The following is a 14377-nucleotide window of genomic DNA, read 5'->3' on the forward strand; positions in this document are numbered from 1 at the left end:
TCAGCATCCTGTCCTGTTAATTAAAATAATGCAGAAACACTGTAGACAAACTGTGATGCTGCTCTCTTGTAGCATGTAATAATAAGGAATCATAGCTCCCTCTTGCATTAAGAAAGATCTTTGGGCATTTGGCAGGAGATACAAAAATTTGCATGGCATCAAACATGTTATTAAATTTAATGGGGAATTTATTAAAAGTTATAGGATATCAGCTATTAATATTTTGTAAGGGCTGTTAAAACTGCAGTAGGTCATAGCACGCTAGGAATTGAACTTTCAGTGTGCAACAGCAGCATTCACACGGACAGCTAGTGCGTGGCACACTAGTGTGAGGTGGATTGGCACACCAGCCTGCTGCATAGTAAGTGACTGTGTAGAAATGCCATAAGACTAATCCTCTTCCTTGATAACTACATTATTTATCTTTTTCGTGCTCCTGAAGCTACAGTGATCACTACTTAAAAAGTCAGCGTTTGCCAACAGTTACCATACAGTGTTATTTTTTGAGACCACAGTTTGACCTTTTCCTAGAATAGGAAATAAACTGTGATACCTCAGTCTAAAAAAAGTAAAAAAGAGTCTCTTGGATCTTTCACATATTTTCCTGCAAAAAAACCTAAAATAGCAGATTCCAGTTTTTGAAAACATAGTCCATTGAACTTCTCATTATTGAGCATGGGCTGCATTCAGTGCTGTACAAGACTGAGGGGATGTTACTGTCCCTTCCCTATGAATCTTACATTCTCTAATAGATAACACAGACATACCGTTCACTGGAACCAGATGACCAGAACATGGGTTTAGTAAGCTGTAAAAATGTGTGAATCTTGTAGATGTGCAGAAGCTTTGGGGAAATGGCTAAGGCCACCTATGAGTGGCAGCTCTTGGGCCTATTCCTGTTAAGTATTGAGCACCCTCAGCTCCTGCTAAAGTTGCTGCCTACCTTTGTGCAGTCTCAAGTCAAGTGCCTATTGTAGCATAAAAAGTGACAGTGCCAGTCTTTCCAAAAAGGAATCGAAAATGTGGGTTACAGTGTGGTGCTTCCCATTGAATACCTGCATTTCGTCCTGTACATCTGCTAGGTTTTAAGTGACAGTATTGTATGGAACACAATGTGCTGGCTTAGATAACATGTTTGATGCCATGCAAAGGAGGCCTCACTTACACATATTTCATGGTCCTCCAGATCTCTGTTTTTTCAATTCCAAATTGAAATAAATATAAAACCAGAATCAAATGTATATGTGTATACTACTGCTTTAAATGTCTTTCCTGTTATACAGACAAAACGGAGGAAGACTTTAGCAGAATATTAACATTCATAATGCCTCTTGGAGGACTGCAGATATAAAATAGAGCAGAAAAATAACTGTCCCATAGACAGAAATAATCTAAATATTTGTAAACAATTTGTGTCCCTGATCTCTCTCTGATCCCAGTTTATTACTGGTTTGCAATGCTTATTTTGAGATTAGATTATACTATTCCTCATTGCCAATTACGGCAATATTTGGATTTCTCTTGAATCCTCAACTTCTGGAGTCATGAGAATCTCAGTGTTTGTTTAAAAAAAAAAAGATGGTAACATTTTAGTTTCTGGTTGCAGAGAAAATGTCAGGAACACAGCTGCCTCTGAGCTTGGTTGCCTTGCAACCCAGTGAACTCAGTTGGGACCAATAAACCCTCACTAAGTGACTGTACGCCCTGAATGGTCAGAAGAACCAATAGATCACCATTTAAGCCCTGTAGCAACAGCAGTACACTGGCCGCTCAATGCGGTCCACGGCTGCAGCTGCGCCAGATCTGCTTTTTGCCCGGTCCTTGCTCCACCCCTTGTCTGCTCCACTCCAGCCTTTGTCCCTGCCTACCTCTGATCTCCTGATTCCTAACTCCTGGCTCTGGTTATTGACTTGTCTCCTGACCACATCTGGTTCTGACCTCTGATTCTTCTTCAACCACTAGGTCATACTTGGTATAGAAAAGATTGAAAGCGTAAACAGGGTGTAACTTAAAGATTCAAAAGGCAACTAAAAAGAATCCCAAATTTATTATTTTTTTTTAAAAGTACCATGATTTTAAGCCAATCTCATATTTTTTTGATGGGATGTCTATTTCATGACATTTGCATACTTAGGGTTTTTAATACTGCTATATAAACTCATTTGTATGATGCATACAATGGAACTCTACTTATTATTACAAAAAATAATTTTAAAACACTTTTTATGTTATTACCCACTCTTGCAAACCAATATTGAGACAAATTTAAAGTTTGCAATTCCTTATATGTGTGTTAGCTCACAAGGGAATATGTGAGTGTAAAATTACTGCTCCAAGCCCTCAGAATATCTCGGATCTAGTGGCTCTCCAAAACCACAAGCATCCAAATTCAAGTGGTTTTCTGGTAAGTGGTGTATCTACAAATGGGAGAATAGGGGGAAAAAGATGATTTAATCTTTCCATAACATTCCTTAAGTCACATTTACCACAGCAGGAGTGAAATATCCAGTTTATATCCTCGGGGATGCTCTGTTGAAGTCTCCCCCAGTCAGTTGGTCTATGCACGTTGTGGCAATTCCTGATTGTTTTCAGTGTTTCTGTCAAAAAGTTTCTGAAGACTTTTTGCTCTGATAACATTTCCTTTTTATTAGCGTTGTGCTTGAACATGGAGGTGTTTGAAATAAGGATCCAAACATTGCATCTTGAATAAATTTATCTATGTATGTAGTACTATTATTTATTAATATTACTTATTTAAGCACCATATATGCACATAAAAAGGATACTTCAGTATTTTTATAGGGCCAAGGGGGGACATGGATCAGCGTTCATGTCGCGCTCCACATCAGCGCCCGAGCCGGGGAAGCTGATGATCCAACCCGTAGACCAAATTTGGTGATGAATCCTGGTTGTGTGCCACTTGAGGCACGTTCCACATATGCTAAGAAGAAGACAGGGCCAAAAGTGAAGTCAGGGGGGAAAAGTGTGCTAGAAAAGAGAGTTAGCTGGAGATTGAGAAGAGAGGTTGTTGTTCAATGTAGATGCTGTGACGTTACACCCCGTATTTGTCATAGAAATATTATGATATGAATATGGCATAACTAAGATATGTTTTATGCAAGATGGGTCATGTGAGGTATAATTGAAAAGGTTATGATCTACTGAATGTTTATCCAATTTGTATGCATGTATCATTTCTGTATCTGAGGTTAGGAATATTGACTTTGTAACAATTACAACTGTGTGTGTATTTGGGGGAATGCCTACCAGATAGTAGGCAATCAGCCTGAATGAGCCATTTAAGAAGGACAATTGAACTTTGAAGATACTAATATCCCACCATCCTGAGGAGCTTCCTGGGATGTTGCTTTGACACTGATGGGTCATCTGATAATGTCACCTGGTACAAGTAACACATTTAGGCACTGTTGGTATTTTTCCACTGGAAACAAAGGGTTCCCACCTTATGTAAATTCTCTTTAAGGCTGGGGAGTAAGGCAATCAAGACTCTTCTTAATTGCCTCCCCATCCAAGAAGGAAGATTGCTAAAAACACCAGAAGGGAAAGGCAGGAGCTGAGTCCAGGCTGAGATGGGGGTCCAGTCTGTAAAGAGAAATAACTGGAACTCTAAACTACAGAAACTCTGCAACCTGCCTAAACCAACATTTAGGGTGGGAAAATACATTTTGTAACCTGTTTCTTGAGTATATTAAGCTTAGCTTGAGTGTTTTGTTTTATTTGCTCAGTAATCTGTTTTGTTCTATTTGCTATCCCTTAAAATTTACCTTTTGTAGTTAATAAACTTATTTCTTGTTTATTTCAAAACCCAGTTTGTGCAATTCATATAAGGGTGGCAAAAAGCTTTGCATATCTCTCTCCTCATTGAGGGAGAGGGTGAATTTCTATGAGCTTGCGCTGTGCAGATCTTTCTATATAGTGCAAGAGAATCTTATTCTGGGGTTTACACTCCTGGTGGTGTGTGCACTGGAGTGCTGGCCATTCCCTTAGCTGATTTCAGTCTGTCTGCAGCTGCACACATGGCCTTGCCTGGGTGTGTGCTAGAAAGGGGCTTGAGAGCCTGGCACAGCAACCCAGTGCAAGGAAAACCCAGGCTGGTAGGACCAGTGGGCTTTGGGACCCGTGCACATCTGGTGGCACCCCAAAAGGGGGGGTCCAACCCGTCACAGACACTATTAGAAATCAAATCATATCAAATGATAGGTACATGATAAAGACTGAAGGTTATTAGTGGTTGATGATGAAATGTTGCTATTTTGGGTCTGTAAATAGCTTCATTTACAAGCAGCAGTTCTTTACCTCTAATTCTTGGTGAATGGTTGGGGGAGGAGAGTGTTTAAAACCATAGATTTGTTAGACTTTTTTTAAAGTGTCGGAATGTCTCTGAATATAATTCTTATCCACATGCCAAGCCATTCAAGAATTGATTGTGAAACATAATCAGTACCCCACCTTTCTTTCCCTCTCTGTTACTGATAATGCAATGTGCTGAACTTTAAACAAAAATGCCCCACATCTCCACCTGTTGTCTGGGAAAGCACTTTATCTCCTAGGGTTTTGTACAGAGTGTTCCAGAGAGTTCAGTGGGGCTCTGAATGGGCTCCAGGTACTGCCTGAACAGATCTGAATGCCAATAGGGGCCACAGTTGTTCATCTCTGTAAGAAGGCAGTTTTTCTGCATCATAGCTGGTTTGCATTTGAATGGGGTTCTTAGTTTGGGCTCAGAACCAGTTTACTGATCTATCAGTTTCCTCATATGCCATGGACCGTGTGATGGGAAAATGGATAGGGTACAAATTCAGGCCTATTCACATTAGTCTCTGTATCTTGAAGCACAACATGAATAAAAAGTATATCCTTGCTAATGATAACAGGGAAACCTATTTCAAATTACTGAAAAGATCGGATTGGTGAGTAAGCAAATAAATAAAACTTAAAAAAAAAAATCAAGGAGGATGCATTACAAAATATCTTAATTTTGACAGTTATAATTTAGTTTAACATACAACATTTCATAATGTGCTAATCATATTGTCATTGAAAAAATAAAGCAGTTTTAGTAACATGAGGCCTAAATTAGCATCTGCTATTAAATCTGTCATTTTGGTATGCAAATTATAAAGGGTGTACAGATTTGCATAGTGCACTTTAGAGAGTTTCTGTTGGCTCATGCTGTATGACTGTGCAAACTAACTAGCAGAAATGTCTAAATGATCTTTGCTTTGCCACATCCATATGTTTTAAATTAAATTATTCATAAAGAACTTTTGAAAATTGATCTGTCTGTAGTTGTCGGTATGTCTTTTATTAGTTGGTTTCAATTATAATAGCGTTTTTTTATGTAATTTATTAAGCCTTCTGATATTTAATGTTAGTTGATATTCGTAGGATGTTGTGTTATTCCAGAGAGGCTGTTATAATTTAGTGTCATTCAGTGACCACTTATAAAGTGTCACCACTTCTTAATACTGATCTACCTTTGAGTGCTAGCAATCGTGAAGAACAGTAATAGAAAAAGCTATTTGCTGCTAAAGGTTAGATGGACATGCTGACTAAACAAAAAAACCCAGCACCAGCTCTTCACTGGTTAGTGTCACTGGTGCAAATGCACTATTGCTGAAAAATTGGTTTTGCAGAGGACTGGCCAGAGCCTTGCTGAAAACATAGACAAATAAGGTTTTACATTTCTTTTTCAAGTTTATAAATTAGGAGGAAGAACTGTATATACTAACTTTGTTTGCAGTCAGAGGAATGTCCCCTTTTCAGTGTCTGTAAAAGTATAGGTAGCCACATGGCCATTTTTTTGTAGGTCATAGGGTCAGATTTGATGAGGTAGGTTGAGAGAGAATGGAGGACATCACTAAGGGAGAGAGGAGCACTGCACTGTTGATTGTAAATAAAAGCCCCTAAAGCCTCAGACTTGCAAGCACGTAAGAGAGAGAGTAAGTCGCACTGAACGAGTGTGAAATGAGAGAGGCAGCCTTCCCATTCCTGAAGCAACCTGTGGTCTTATCTCCAGTGCAAGCCAACATGTCCTTTTAGCTGAAGGTGTCTCTGCAGTATTGGCTGCAAGGAAGACCGAATTATGGAGTGGGGATTTATTACTCGCCTGAAAAAGTTGATGAACCTTCAAGCTGTTGGGACTAAAATGTCATTAATAACATCACTTTCTTTAATGCCCTTCCACATTGCCTTGCATTTGTAATGTGGTTTAGACAAAGAGGATAAAAGGAAAGGCTGAAATTCCCTTACTCCACATTTAGATTTTAATACAGCTTGTTTTTTCTGATGTAACTTTTCTTTTAAATCCTTAGGCTCAAAATAGCAAAATGAAATAAATGTGAAGAGCCTCATCCTCCATCTGGTATCTTAATTTTCTCCAAATCTCATTTTATTCTCTCTCTTATTGTTATTGCTCATGTATGCAACTGCTACTCAGTCAAAATTTTGGCTTTATCTGACACTGGTGCACCTATACTTTAAAAAAAAAAAATTGAACTGGAAATGTCAAGACAGTTTATGGGTTTGCAAGGCATTTATTGATCTGAATAGTTCTAATTTGTTCCTCTTGAACCCAGGTATCAAGCAAAATTAGTAATGTAAAATAAAAAGAAATTGTTAAGGACAAAGACAGTCTGAAGGGCATTATGACATTTAAAAGGCACAGCGTGTGATGAACTTAAAACATGTGGTCCTCAGTGCTTTGTAGAAAAACATTTTATTTCCAAAGCCATCTGTGAACTTTTTTAACAAAACAAAGTAAAAAAGAGGATCTGTTCCTCTAACAGATGTAAGTCCACTTGGAAGATCTGAATCATCAGCACATCTGAGTCCTTGTATGCTAGCAGATGAAAGGGAGGAAGGGTGAGGGAGTGAAAGGTGAGTTGCCCAAATAGCCCTCTTATCTGTGATTAGATAAGAGGGGAAACTAATCTGTCAGAGATTGCGAGAATCCTTTTCATCTCCAGCCCTGCAGAGTTTTCATCTTGATACAATATCTATCTCTGTGTTCCTATACTTTTTTAACATCAGGCCAAAATGTCAGGTCAGGAGCTGGTATCCTTTTTCCTAGGGGAAAAAATAGCTAGAGGGGTGAGGCTGACAGAGGTCGATAGTCTTTCTAAAGCTACTAGGAAATGAACAGTTTGTTCCCAGCTTTAGAGAGCTTTTCAGTTAATGTCTACAATAAGATGTGAAAAACTGGAAAAGTCCCTCAGACCTATTGGAGCTGGAGTTTGCGTTTTGGAGAGGCCAGACTGGAGTCAGGTAATTTAATGTGCTCTCTTTGTTTCTAGGTAACCTACGGATCCTTTGACTATACATCGCTGCTTTATCTGTCTGACTACACTGAAGATTTTGGTGGCGGGCGATTTGTGTTCATGGATGTCGGTGCTAACAGGACTGTAGAACCCCGAGCAGGTAGGGTTCTCAGTTTACCTTCACTACATACACCTCTACCTCGATATAACGCTGTCCCCGGGAGCCAAAAAATCTTAATGCGTTATAGGTGAAACCGCGGTATATCGAACTTGCTTTGATCCACCAGAGTGCCAGGGCTGGCTCTAACTTTTTTGCCGCCCCAAGCAAAAATAAATAAATAAAAATGCCCGCCGTAACAAACCGCCACCCCCCAGCGCCGCCCCGCTGAACCAAAAACAAACAAAAAAACCAACCCAGAGCCACCCTCCGAACCAAAAACAACCCCCCCCCGAGCGCTGCCCCGCCGAACCAAAAACAATCCCCCCCCCGAGCGCCACCCTGCTGAACCAAAACAACAACAACAAAAACTCCCGAGTGCCACCCCGCCAAACAAAAAAAAAAACCCCCAAGCGCTGCCCCGCTGAAACAAAACAAACAAACAAAAAAACCCGCACGCCCCCCTGCCACCCCAAGATTGGCCGCCCCTTACAAGGTGCCGCCCCAAGCATGTGCTTGGTCGGCTGGTGCCTGGAGCTGGCCCTGCAAAGTGCACAGCCCCGCCCCCCCAGAGCACTGCTTTACCGCGTTCTATCCGAATTCGTGTTATATCGGGTCGCATTATATTGAGGTAGAGGTGTATCTCTCCTTAGACCAATTCCTGTTCTCAGTTAAACCAGTGCTACCCCAGTTGGGATTCCACAGTATGACTGAGGATAGAATTTAGCCTAATGTGTTTCAAGTGGGTAGTCAGTAACGTGACCTGGGACGGTGGATAGGCCACAATAATGATTAATGGAATAAAGGCAGTAAAATTCATCCTGTCTGTGGCAAAAGTTTAGTCACTTAGACTAGAAATGGCCAAGGTTTGAGTTAATCTGGACTGGCCAGGCCAGAATAACTGCCTGAAAAGTCACAGCCTTCCTTAAATAGGATTCACAAGATTGTCTTTCTAAAGCCTTCTCCTTTATGGCTAAGAAGTACTTTTCCCTAAGGTTGATTTCCAGTCTTCCACTCCCTAAGCTAGCTGGGGCTGGAACTGCTATGGAGGCAACTGTTCCTGGGAAGAGGGTGCTGTGTGAATGCTCAACCTTTGCTGATCTGTGTCCAGTTAAGCAGGGGCTTGCCTCGGCTCTGAGGGTATCTGTATCCTGGCTTTGGCCACAAGGATAAGGAGAGTTGCCATGTTGTGTCTTGAGGGTGGAGTGAAGATAGGCTAAACTTGCAAATGTCAGCCAGTGCAAAATGCTGCCACCCGTATTTTGAGAAGTATTTGCTCCAGGGACCCTGGCTGTCAGTTCATTTCTGGGTGTAATTCAAAAGTGTCAGTTTTAACAAATAAAGCTTTATATGTGTTGGATTCTGGTTAGTGTGGAGAGCAGCTCTCTCCTAACCAAATACTGGAGGTGTTGAGATCAGCTGAGGTGCGCTAGCTAACATTCCCTTGATTTAATTGCAAGAGGTCCTCAACTTGGAAGCCACTTCTGTTCACTCCAAGTCTTTTAACTTCCAGGCCACACTCTAAGACCCATTTTTCTCCCAGGCTTTTACTGGAGAGATCGGAGGAGCAGAAGGATGTGGGGGTAGTGAAAGAGTCTTTTTTATTAGGAGGACCAGTTTTTTGCACATTTCTCCTAATAGTTTTTATGTTGAATGTATGTGGCCTAGGCACTGAATGAACACATTAGTACAAACTGAATAAAGCAGGGAAAAAATGGTCTGTGAGCTATATAAAGAATATGCAGGTCTCTTATGGGAGTGGAGGAGGTTTTTTTCCTATAATCTAATGTTATTCTATTCAGATTTGCAACAACTCAAAGGATGTCTTTGACACCTGGAAAGAGTTCTTCAAATGTTTTTAAAACTGGCACATAAAAGAAATGAATGTATCACATAAACTGTAAGTTCTTTGGGACGAGGACTGTCTTTTTGTTCTGCATTCATACAGCGCCTAGCACAGCAGGGCCCTGGTACATGCATGGGGCTTCTAGGTGTTACCTCAATACAAATAACCAAGAATAGTGATAACAGCAATTAGGCCATTACCGTGTCTTGAGTTCCACTTAATTTTGTTTTGTGGGGAGATATGGGCCTCTTTGGTGTCACTCCAATTAACTCCCGATTGTTGGCAAATTAAGCATTTTGGCAAATGAATAATTTTCAAAAGTAACTGGTGATTGTGGACACTTCAATTGGAGGGTGCCTAACTTGAGGCACTTTAAAGGAGCTTGAATTTCAGAAAGTGCTGAGCGTCCACCATCTGAAAATCAGGTCCTTGGAAGTGCCTCAAATGGGGCATCTGAAAATACAGGCACCCAAAATCATCACTAACTACTTGAGAATTTAGGCCATGATGCCTAATTTGCAGATAAGTGGGCATTCAGTGGGGTGACGCCAGACGTCTGGTTAGTAGGTACAGAAAAGAAAAGCTCTAAAGAATATTCTGAGCTCATAGCATACAGCCTAAGTGCATGGCCTTTTCTGATTCAGGTATCCTTGTTAGTCTCTTTTTGCGGATACAGACTAACACGGCTGCTACTCTGAAATCTGATTCAGGTGAGTCTGATGCTTACTTCACTTCTCTCCTGAGAAAGAAATCCAATAGAAAGGCAGTGAAACTGGAAGAGGGACTGTTGAAAATAATATTATAATTTCCAGAGACACCCCAAAGAGTAGTCAGCATTATCACTACAGCTGGAAGTTGGTTGTTGGGCATTAGGTAGATTAGCTAGATTGTGTTGGATTGTAAAGTCATTTGTCATAGGGTCTGTCTTTTCTGTGCTAAGTACAGCAATATTAACATTTATGGTGCTACATAAATTATCATTACCAATAAGTGATTTCACTCAGGATTCTCCAAAAGGACTGAAGGGGTTCGGAAATTTGAGGTGAAGCACAATGTAAAAGCATAATGTAAAATGCTGTCTTGCTGTGGAGGGTTAAGATTCCTCCGAGGACCCAGAGCTGTGCAGGGAAGACCTCCCTCCCAAACTCTGGCAGGTCTAGGACCCAGGTAGTGCCTTTCTCTCTCTCTTTTCTCCAACCCCTCCCCATTGTGTGGCCTTAGGTAAATCTGCAGAGAGGAGCCATCCAGAGGCTCCAGACTGTAGGATCAGAAGCAGCCAAAGCAGAGATCTTTGGTCCTCTGGACATTCAGAGAACTTTCTACCATTTTGACTGGACTTTCTCTGTCCTGTGTTGATTGGCTGTTGCTCCAACCCTCCCCTTTCCTTAGAAGTCCCTTCACTTTAGCTTCACTCACTCCACACCTGTCTTTCTTATCTTCTTGTCTCTGCCCTGTCCCCCTCAGCCCCTTCCTCTTTCATTGTCCCCTCTCCCTTCCCTTTTCTTTCCATGTAGCTTATCCCCTTCTAGCTACCTCCCCCCAACTTGTGCAAGTAACATGATGTTTGCTGCCACATCACATTGTTCACCCCTGTATGCCCTTTCCCCCACCCTGTGTCTGTCTTATATATTTAGATTGTAAACTCTTTGGGACAGGGACCAGCTATCAGTGTTTGTACAGTGCCAAGCACAATGGAGTTGGCTCTTAGGCACTACTGTAATTAATAATGTTGGTAAAATGTAACTTGCATGAGAGGGTCCTTTTGATTAACCAAGAAGAAATAACTCTAGAGGACTTTTCTGTCATGAAAGCAAGTTGTGTTTTCACTTTCAGAATGCTTCTCTGCTCTTCACACTTGTTCTCTGACCCCTGCTGTTTTTTCTCCCTAAACAACTGTTATATGAAATTTCTGTCAATAAGTTTTGCTTAATTCTCATTTTTCTCAGAAACTGTTTTCCAGTGGTCCCTGACTCCTTGTCAGCTAACTTAGCTGTGTCATAGCTTGAATATCATTCTGAGTGTAGAAAACATTTATCTTTCTTATTGTTGCAGTTTTAGTATGCAGCGCAGGAAAACCGATACCATGTGCTGAAATAAGTGCTTAAGTTTCTTCTCAGACAATAATTTGTCTGAGTGTCAAAGATTACAGTACAAAATTGATGAAATAGAACAAAAAACTACTCATTTGAAGGGAGATAGTAAATTAACAATAAACCATTGTAGGATTTCTGTTGGGTAGAAATGCTGCAAGGACACACTTCACCATTGCCTCTTGAATGTTTTTCTTAGGACTGAAAGTGGAGTATAATTCCTGGGTGAGTGAATGCACTAGTTTCTCAGTGACATGGCAAACTATAGTTGGAGACTAATTTTTAGACCACTTTCTATCATCTCCCAAAATGTCGCTTGTATATAAGTATATGCAAATATATAAAAGTTTCCTTTTCCCACAAATTAAATAGGATGGATGGGAGAGAGAGAGCAATACGGACCATCTTAAAGATATTAGCATCACTACAATGCTGACTAGTTTAATTCTTAAAAAACATCTCGTGTTATTTAATATTACCTTTATGCCCCATACTCATATTTTATATAGCTGATCACCTAATTAAAGGAATTAAAATCCCTTCTTAATATAGAGGACCTTGAGCTGAATGTATTATCTATGCAAAACAAGTCATTATATTATTTCACATGGTACAGACTTTTTGGCAAATTGCCAGCAGACTCTGCTGTATGGAAGGAACCCATTTTTCCTAGCTAGCTTGGATGCAATCAAAATAATGTGTGCGTGCACTCACAGTCTTTTGGTTTAGTTTGAGACCCTGCTGTAAAAGTACCTTACCAGTGAGAGAACTCCCCGATAGAATGACATGGCATTTGGGGCTGAATTGAAGAGCATTAGAACAGTTGAAAGGTAATGACGATTGCTACCAAATGATATGCTTTTCATCCTTCTCATCTCCAAAATCAACATCTTTGAGTTTTTCTGAAATATTCTGTCTGTTTGCTCCATCTTCTCCCCCTGCAACACCAGCCCAGTCAACTTTAGTCTTTCTGAATGCAGTTCCCATTTCACAGCAGTTCAGCCAGTTCTGCTCTCATTAAAGAGTTTTTGTTGCATAGGACCTGGGTGTTCCAGGCAGCAATGTGCACTACAGGGGTGTGAATTCGAAAGCACCCCCACCTGTTGTGCACTGACTGGCCTATGTAGATTCAGTCTGTCTGGCTTCCTTTTCTACTCTTGCTGGAAGCTGCCAGCTTTTGCTTTCTGGGATTTGTTTATAAGTCAAAATTCTCATCAGTGGCTAGTTAAGTTTAAAAGAAGATACTGACTAGCACCAACAGGGTTGACTGCAGTTGTGACTGGAAACTCTTAAGGTTCTGTGGATTATATTATTCATAATGCGCTTTAAAAATAAATGTTTTTCACCAAATTAAAATAATTTTAATAATAATAAATAAAATCAGTTCCAATACATATTTGCATTTCTCAATAGATTACTCTTTCATGGGAAAGAAAAAGCAGAACCCCGTTTCAAGCAGTAATGATCAGAACGCTATAAAATCAGCATATCCCAGATGCATTCTTTTTTGCCTGTTGTTAGTGTTAGGTAAAAAGCAAGTCCTTACTCACCTCTCCAGCACCCGAGTTCGTGCCGAGTTGGTATGGGGCTCACAATCTGTCAGAGACCAGACACCAATTCGTTGATCAACGGGCTCACACTATCCTTAGCTTGAAAGGCTTCAGAGTAAGTGTGGCAAATTTATTAGGGGTGAGCATCAATATTTATACACAGAAGTAAACAAAGTGATTAACAGATCATAATGGTCATGCATAATCAATCAAGATTCTACAGGATAAAACAGGTTAAAATGTAAATTAAGAAAGAGAAAAGGGGAGATGGCTACTTAAGGGGAGGGGGGTGTCATGAGTAGTTCGCAGGTCAGAGCTTTGATTAAAAGTCCAGACAGAGACATCAAGTCTGGGTTAAGTTTAAGCTCATCAAAAGTTCAGACTCAACATTAGTACCAATTACAGCTACAACTATTAAATAGTTGAGTTATTTTGGATGCCAGCAAAAGTTAGTGGGATTTGTATATACTGGTAATCTTTTTCTTAAAATAAGGTAGCCAAGATTGGAGCGAGATGCAGAATTCCAACAAGAATATCAGTAGAAGCTGCATACTTCTTGAAAGAAATTCCTATGTTGAAAGATATGAAACAAGAAGACTTTAATCATCCTTTTCCCGAAGTTGAAACTGTACCTCTGTTGTGATAACAATTAATCTAAACTATCATAGACTTGAGATGAGGATAGTTTTACTCAAGAGGAGGACATAAATGCAGCAGCAATTAAAATCTGATTCCCCAAAGCATTATTCCTCTGTAGTTGAGGTTCCATGAACACTGTGACAAGCCCACTTGACTTCTGTGGCTCTCTGTTGCAGGAGACTGGAAATGTCAGTGTAGATTTAGAGACATTAAAAATGAATAATTAAGACAATACAGAATTCCTTGTGGTGGGGTGGCTGATATTAAATTCAATGTAGTTTACACTGCTACTAAGTTTTCAGTGTGCTGACAGCACACAACTGCAATATAGACATGTCAAAGGAGAAGCTATAGATTTCTTGTAGGCGCTTGAACTCCTGATCCACTATATCCTGCCCTCCTACCTGCCCCTGTGGATAATCACATTAGCTGGATATATTTGCTAAAATGGTCATCAGTGAAATATTTAGGTGTTGGCATTGGAAGTGTCATTAGTTTTGAGAGTTAACTGCCCACTAAAAAAGTTTGGGACAATTTGCACTTACTTTGATTTATTCTCAATTCACATTTGGAAGGTTTTCTTCGCAACAGTAAGGGAAGAGCTTACATTATGCTGCACAGTTCTCTTTAAGACTTGCTTCGGTGTCAAATACTATGGCCATACAATGGTGGAATATAACAGGGCCACTGCATTAGTCTGGGATACTTCTGGGAGATATCAAACTTTGATTAATATAAAAGTAACTGGAACAGATGTGGTGAATTAAAGTTCCTTCTAAGTTCAAGTTCTATATATTTTATACTTTACAAGCTTAAAA

The 14377-nt window shown here is 40.2% G+C and overlaps 1 protein-coding gene across 8 annotated transcripts in view; it reads left to right on the forward strand.

Annotated features, from left to right (window-relative positions):
* The window catches only part of OGFOD3 (2-oxoglutarate and iron dependent oxygenase domain containing 3), a 96060-nt gene that overhangs the window by 59298 nt on the left and 22385 nt on the right, over window positions 1-14377 (forward strand). For 4 of the 8 annotated variants that reach the window (XM_034789378.1, XM_034789376.1, XM_034789373.1 and 1 more), the window contains one exon: window positions 7314-7437. The exons of 1 other annotated variant lie outside the window; for it this stretch is intronic. In XM_034789378.1, coding sequence (XP_034645269.1) covers window positions 7314-7437 — 124 coding nt within the window. Of the gene's footprint in view, window positions 1-7313; window positions 7438-9924; window positions 9991-14377 lie in introns of all 8 variants that reach the window. 3 more of the 8 variants (XM_034789374.1, XM_034789371.1, XM_034789372.1) reach the window with 1 other exon arrangement.

This window comes from Trachemys scripta, chromosome 14 (genome assembly GCF_013100865.1).
Source record: "Trachemys scripta elegans isolate TJP31775 chromosome 14, CAS_Tse_1.0, whole genome shotgun sequence".
NCBI lineage: Eukaryota > Metazoa > Chordata > Testudines > Emydidae > Trachemys > Trachemys scripta.